This window comes from Macrobrachium nipponense, chromosome 42 (genome assembly GCF_015104395.2).
Source record: "Macrobrachium nipponense isolate FS-2020 chromosome 42, ASM1510439v2, whole genome shotgun sequence".
Taxonomy (NCBI): domain Eukaryota; kingdom Metazoa; phylum Arthropoda; class Malacostraca; order Decapoda; family Palaemonidae; genus Macrobrachium; species Macrobrachium nipponense.
This window is the reverse complement of record NC_061103.1, coordinates 39,086,635-39,094,134: the sequence shown is the minus strand read 5'-3', so window position 1 is coordinate 39,094,134 and position 7,500 is coordinate 39,086,635. Positions and strand designations below refer to the sequence as shown.

Sequence of the window (7,500 nt, the reverse complement as noted above, 5' to 3'; positions counted from 1 at the left end):
CAAGTTTGTTTTGTCCCTGGAGAGAGAGAGAGAGAGAGAGAGAGATAAATGTATGTACTCAAAATGTAAACCATTACTACTCTAGATAAATGTATCATCTAATACTGAATTTCAAAAGGACACCATATATCCAAACTCAATTTCTGTTTTTATACTTCCCATCTAACGTTGTTTCTGCTCCATATTTCACCCTGCTTTCTTCTGTACCTCCATTATTTAGTAAATCATAGCATACTTATACTACCAGTGTCATATCCCACATATCAGCGAGCTGTGAAATATTAAGACGGATTTTTTTTTTTTTTTTTTTTTTGGTGGGGGGAGGAATTCGTAGAGTCATGGTTAAGCTTATCGTAATGGGCCACCTCGTACCTTAATCTGTTTGCTGACTTCCGCTCCTAGGCCCCGCCCACTTCGCATCTCGCCTGTACTCTGTTTTTATGTTTACCTATTAATTTATCTTTTTTTTATTTACTAATAATTATTGGCCTCTTCTTTCTGTGTTTCCTACTGGCGTCTGTAAATTTTTTCAAGTCAGTTGTCATTCAGAATAATAATAATAATAATAATAATAATAATAATAATATAATAATAATATAATAATAATAATAATAATATTTAAGAGTTACGGTGTAAGACAAGATGATAAAAGGGATTTTGCATCTTTAAGAGTAAGGGAAAAATTATTTTGTAGATTTTTATCAAATCAAAAGTCTGTTTTTCTTTTATTTATGAAGTTATAAGTTAATCCATAATGTTTTCCACGTCAGGGGCCATAGGAATTAGTGCTCTATTTAGGTGTTACGGTGTTTGAATTGACAAAATATGTTTTTAGATTTTTGATAGTATAAACAATGTTTTCAATTTATTATTCAGCTTTTAAAAAAAACCTGTTTTGCTTTTATTTCTGACTCCAAAACTCCAACTATTCTGACTAATCTCATTTTAGTTATGATTCATAGGCTAGTAAGCTCAAAATATATTTTTAAAGCTTTACAAATATTAAAAACATAATGTTTTCCATTTCTTATTCAGCTTCAAAACTCTTACATTGATATCTGGAGCTAAAACAATTGAATTATTTCGTTTTTATCAGTACAGCTATAAATTTTGACCAAATTAAACGGAAATAATTTGTATGATCATACTGAAAAAACTCTAGGTTAATTTCTGCTGTGCCGTACAAGCAACAAAAGACTCAGTACCTCGTTTTTGCCCTCATTACAAAGTAACGAGACCCGGGTTGCTCATGAAACATGTCTTTTTTTCTTAGTAATTCGTTTTTGCCCTCATTCCAAAGTAATGAAATTCATTCTTCATGAAACTCATTCTTTTTAATTAATTGCAATTCATGACGGTGGTACCAGACCTCATTTATCGTGACTGGCGACTGGAAAATATTAATTTTTTTATCATTTTTTCGTTCATGAAGTCTGCTTCTATCTATAGATTGCTTTATAGCTTTTAATCTCTTATTTGGGGACATGACTGGGTCGTTGGTACTGAGGTTGTACCGAGGTAATGTCATTTGATGTCATTTCAATAATACGTAATATTTTTATTTCATTTTTGATGGTTAAAAATAACAAGTTGCTTCATTTTGATTTGCGATGACCTTTGACGAGTGCATATGAGAGAGAGAGAGAGAGAGAGAGAGAGAGAGAGAGAGAGAGAGAGAGAGAGAGAGGTTCATAATTCAATTAGTATTTGAAACAGCTCACGTAGACTTCAGTAAAACAGCCTATGAATTATTGTATTCATATGATTATTCTGCTCTCTCTCTCTCTCTCTCTCTCTCTCTCTCTCTATATATATATTATATATATATATATATATATATATATATATATGTGTGTGTGTGTGTGTGTGTGTGTGTGTGTGTTTAATATATGTATATATAAAAACTGATATCATATATTATAGATAAATTAATAGGTAACCAATTAATATATATATATATATATATATATATATATATATATATATATAGTTATATATAGTTACATATATAATGATTATGTATGTGTTTACCTTATAGCGTCTCTATGGGGCACATTTGTTATTATTATTATTATTATTATTATTATTATTATTATTATTATTATTATGAAACTGGTACTGTTAGACACCATCCAGTTAGTATCATTATCATCATCATCAATAATTAACTGACTCCTTGCAAGAAAAAACTTAAGAATTTGACGAACTATAATCCAAGTTTTTTTCGTGAAAACAACTCACGAGCAAGTTTTCCTTGCTCCTATAATAATGACTTCCGCCTTGAGTCCATCTCTGGGGTGGGGGTGGGGAGAGATAGGTAACGGTAATACGTACTTTTTGCACCATTAGCTAGAACATCATGAAACACGTACCGTCTCCTAAGAGACACTCAGGTAGGTGTGGGGGGAAAGGTACGTTAATTAATGTACCCGAAACCCCGTTTTTTTTTTTTTTTTTTCGACTTTTTGCGTCTCTGTATCACGACAAACATTCTTATGTGATCTCGGGTGACATTTTGGATGCGAGAGCAGTGTTGTCTGGGATCGTTCTCTGCGGTAATGTTTCATCGCTTGGCCTTGTCAGGTGTTGAGATGCTGCCGTGTTTGTGTGTGTGTGTGTTTGACCAAATGTAGATAGGTGGTGATATTCATTTGACAAAATATATTTTGGCATTGGTTTCTAATCTGCTTGTGAGAGTTCTTAAATTTTCGATTTTGAAACTTGAGAAATAAATTATTCGTGCGACTTGATTAATGAGTCTGTTCTTTAATTGTTTTAGATTTCTATGTCTGAGGAATAAATCCCTCTCGTGACTTGTTCAGTTCTCGAAAATCTGTATAATTTTGAAAAAGTTACTTTCACTCTTAACTGCCTTGTGTGTTTAACAAGCCATTGTGAACTGGATAGCTTGATATCTCGTTCATTTGTGAAGTGCATATTTGTTTTAAATCAGATTGCTAAAGACACCTTGATGCACAGAAATATTTGATCGTAAGAAACAATTACCTTGAACCGGAATATTGTGAGGGAGGAAATTTACGATTTATGCTTTTATCAAGGAGAAACAAGTCTTATTATTAAGCGTACAGTAAGGAAATGTATCTAGTAAGAATCACTGGGTTATCAAAGGTAAAAGATCATACTGTTCTTTCGTGTACAGTTAAAGTCACTGATTTCTTTTCGTGGTTTGAAACTTCTCTTTAGACTTCTTTCTCAACTGCTATTGTCCACCTGTGACGCAAGCAACGCTTCATACCCATTTGACATCTCTGCCATGCCCAATGCCCAAAGCTGCTGGCCCTCACAAGAACTGGATAGCCTTCTGCCGGAGTGGTTGGAAACAGATCCCCAGGTTGCAGGAGGTTGGTTGATTGGCTGTTGGCTAACAGACGGCAAGAAAGAGGCAGGTTTTACCCACAAGGAGGTTTTTTTTTACCCATCTCCACTGGGGCACCCTGCCCCTCCCTTGTCTCCCCCTTATCTCCCCACCCCCGTGAAAAAGACAAAAAATCCATCTCCAATCCCTTGGCCTTTCGTATAGTGCATTTGTTGATTCATTCCGCAATCTACCCGAGTCAGTGATCTGAAGAACCAGTGTGTCTCTCTCCTGTCGTGTTCTGTGGTCGTTAAGTCCTCGTGGGGCGTTTCTAGGGGCATGGGCTGATTAACGGCTCCTGGGAATAATCACAGCCTTGATCATTAATCTATCTGGACTATTATTACGCAAACCCGACGCATTTTTCCGCTCCGGATTCGAAAACTATTTCTGCGGACATTTCATGAAACTGTGTGTGACCGTAGACCTACCGAATTAAATGAATTCGCTTCCTGAGACGTAATAGTTATGTTGATTAACGAAATGGAAGGCAAAGAAAGGCGCTCCAAGAATAGGCAGTCTGACGAAGGGGAGACAGTCGTCATGCTGAGTCTGAAAAAAGTTAGGTGAGTACATTCATGAACGCGATTCCGAGTCATTTCGTAATTTTCACGCAGAAGGCTCTGGCATGCCGCTAGGTGATGTATTGACCCCTTACTAATCTCGTGGGATAAAATGAGCAACGTGTCCGTGTTTCTAATGATTTATTCCTTGAGATTAATAGTTAGGGTATGTGTTATGGAGCCTCTAATACGTAATGTAGCAAATGTTCTGTATATATGGTATATCAAAGAATATATTAATCCATGATACTCACGCAGTTAAAAAGGATTTGTAGACAGGAAGTAAGTTTATGATTGTAATGTTTATTTGTTATCCACGATTCGTAGTGGCATGTATTTAAGTTTACTGAGGTATTTCCATAAAAAATGTGATAAAAGTAGGAAAATAAAATCATTCCCGCTTCCATTGTGGTTGGTGAATTGTCTTTTGAGAAACAAGAATGTCCTATGATACTTGACGCGAGGGAGAGAGAGAGGGAGAGAGCGACGAAAAAAAGAAGAAATTGGACGAAACCCAGGTATCATTACGGCCAAATAATACTCCCAGCATCTCTCTCTCTCTATCTCTCTCTCTCTCTCTCTCTCTTCTCCCTAAATTATAACCGAGTTATTGCCTGCAATTACGTACTTGGTTTATTTATAGCCTATAAATATATCCTTTGGGTCGATATCAAATGATATTGCAAAAAAAAAAAAAACTTGAGCTGCGCTGATGCATGAAGTGTAGAAGACATTGAAAATACACTATTTTTATTCTTGTGGTGATTAGGAAAAAAAAGTTGCTGTATACAAGTTGGTGAGCAGAATCTCCTTTATAAAAGTGCAGTGTTGAGGCTACATACGTGTATTGGATAGATTAGAAACGAATGAACTGTTCGTATAGAGCAAAGGGTAGGATGAACAGACTGCAAATAAAGAAACCTTTTCCACAAAGTTTTGTCGAGATGAAAAAACAAATATTGTACCGGTTGTTGAGCCGACTCTCCTTTGTGGAAGTGAGGTGTCGAGGCGCAATTCGTGCGAGGGGATAAAACAGAGAATTTTTTTTTATATAGAATATGTGCAACAAGAAGGATTAAAATGTATAAAATAGGCCTACGTTTGCTTCTTGTATTCATGATATATGTGTGAAACTGGATATATAATTTGATGATAAGTATCACAGTTAAAGTTTCATTTTCCTATGTAAATACTATGTTTTTTTTTATAGGAACCTCCCTTTCCTGAGGGAAAACAAGAGAGAGGCGTTTAGCCCTACACATTTATATAATTTTTTATACTTGATTGCATCGTCATATGATGAAGTTTAGCACTACACATTTATATATTTTCTTATGCTAGTTTGCATCGTTATATGATGAAGTTTAGCCCTACACATTTATATATACATGGGTGTTTTGCTTTTACATATTTACCTCGAGAATGACATACTAACCATGCTGTAAACATTCACTGTACTTGTCAAGCAAATGAGGACTCTGCACAGTCATTCTTTGTATGACTGTTAACCTTATTCTCCTAATAAAGCCCTTAGTAAATATGGGTCATTTAGTATAGAGGAACCACGTTTATCACGGAATAGGATATTGCAAGATACCTTCAGTGCTATGTTTGAAATGAAGAGGAACTGAGTCCTTATTACCCTTAATAATAAAGTATCAGGTTTTTTTTGCTTAAATTATAATGAGTCATTGTGGATAAGGAGCAGTTTGATTGTAGTGACTCACGTGGTTAAAATGAAAATAATTGATGTTCAAATGTTGATAGACTCGTTAAATTAGGAATTCAGAATTGGCCAGACTTAAGTAGATATTTTTTGACCCCGTGTGTTATAAACAATATCCTCTGTTTTGTTTTGTACTTCTGTACTACTTGTTTTACAGTGTAGATGTTGCAGTTTTGGGTTTAATTTGATACACATATTATATATATATATATATATATATATATATATATATATATAATATATATTAGTATATAGAATATATATATATATATATATATATACTATATATATATTAACAAGTAAATATAATCTCAACATATTTTGCTTTGATAATTATGGTGGTTATTCCATCTTCAATTTTAATTTCGTCATATTTTTCATCCTCTGATTCCTGAAAGCGGTAAGATTTTTAATCTTACACAAAGGAATCTTTGTTCTAATATCTAACCCATCTTCTGCGGTCAGATCTTACACAAATGTCACTTCACGAAGCGAGAGAGAGAGAGAGAGAGAGAGAGAGCTACATCTCTGTTGGGAATTATAGCAATGATTGTTAGTGTCATTATTCGTATTTTCTTAGTTTTAATACTTATTTTTTTCCAAATCAAATATAGATTTAACTCAAATGATTATCTAAAATTTTATAACATATTAGTGAATTCAAAATTTGCTTTTGTTTTACAAATAGTAAAATCAAAATGGACTTTTCATTTAACATGTTAATTTTGGTGTGGAATTATACGTTATTGCGCGATGTTAGGTTTAATATAAAAGTTGCTACCCATAAGTGTATTTTAGTATCTTACTTTTTGATAAGAGTTGTCGTATTTAATTTGTTTAATTGAAATGAATTCGTATTTGGTTTATTAATTTCATGACCTACCTTCGCTTAAGTTACGGTTATGCGGAGTCGAGATGACAAGTTAGGTATTAATCTAATTCCATTACTACCGACAATATGAATGAATATCGTTTATGAATCAACAAATAAAAAAAAGCAAAAAACTACTCTCATTCTCTCTCCTATCCCCCATTTCATTCATCCCTTATCAAAACAGAAAAAAAAAAACTCGTAAAAATAGAACTCAATCATAAGATTCCTCGCCAGATACGATCAAACAAACAATGGGATCTTTCGAGCTCTTTGCCTCCCATCCTGCCTACCACGCCCCGGGTGGATGACGTCACAGAGCAACGGGTAGGATTCTCCGACCCTTTCTGTTATGACAGGTGGCGTATTACTTGGTGGGGACTTTGGACCCTCCCTGTTTCTCCTTTCTGCTATAGTCACTCCATTATAGCAGCCGCTGTCTTTTAGGGTTCTTTTTGAGTCGCTGGAATTAATGAAATCATTGTGAGGATGATTGCTTTCCTTTCTCTCTCTCTCTCTCTCTCTCTCTCTCTCTCTCTCTCTCTCTCTCTCTCTCTCTCTAATGTTTGCAGTTGCTAGTTTTTTTTTTTTTCTTTATTTCTGCTTGAGATGATGATCTCTCAAGAAGATATGAGGTCGTTGACAGGAATACGCATACTTCTCTCTCTCTCTCTCTCGTCTCAGATTTACTATTCTCCGTATTATTTTACGTGTTATCAAGTCTTCGGGATGAATGAATGAAGGAATGAATGAATGGAGATGATTGTTTTTTCAGCAAGACACACTCTCTCTCTCTCTCTCTCTCTCTCTCTCTCTCTCTCTCTCTCTCTCGTCTCAGATTTACTATTCTCCGTATTATTTTACATCTTATCAAGTCTGCGGGATGAAGGAATGAATGAATGGAGATGATTGTTTTTTCAGCAAGACACTCTCTCTCTCTCTCACTCTCTCTCTCTTGTTATTT

The 7,500-nt window shown here is 34.7% G+C and overlaps 1 protein-coding gene across 4 annotated transcripts in view; it reads left to right on the top strand.

Moving 5' to 3' along the window:
• The window catches only part of LOC135213136 (uncharacterized), an 86,161-nt gene that overhangs the window by 20,627 nt on the left and 58,034 nt on the right, over positions 1-7,500 (top strand). The window contains exon 1 of one of the 4 annotated variants that reach the window (XM_064247073.1): positions 3,625-3,942. The exons of 2 other annotated variants lie outside the window; for them this stretch is intronic. In XM_064247073.1, coding sequence (XP_064103143.1) covers positions 3,845-3,942 — 98 coding nt within the window. In that variant the 5' untranslated portion in view covers positions 3,625-3,844. Of the gene's footprint in view, positions 1-3,624; positions 3,943-7,500 lie in introns of those variants that run through there. One more of the 4 variants, XM_064247072.1, reaches the window with a different exon arrangement.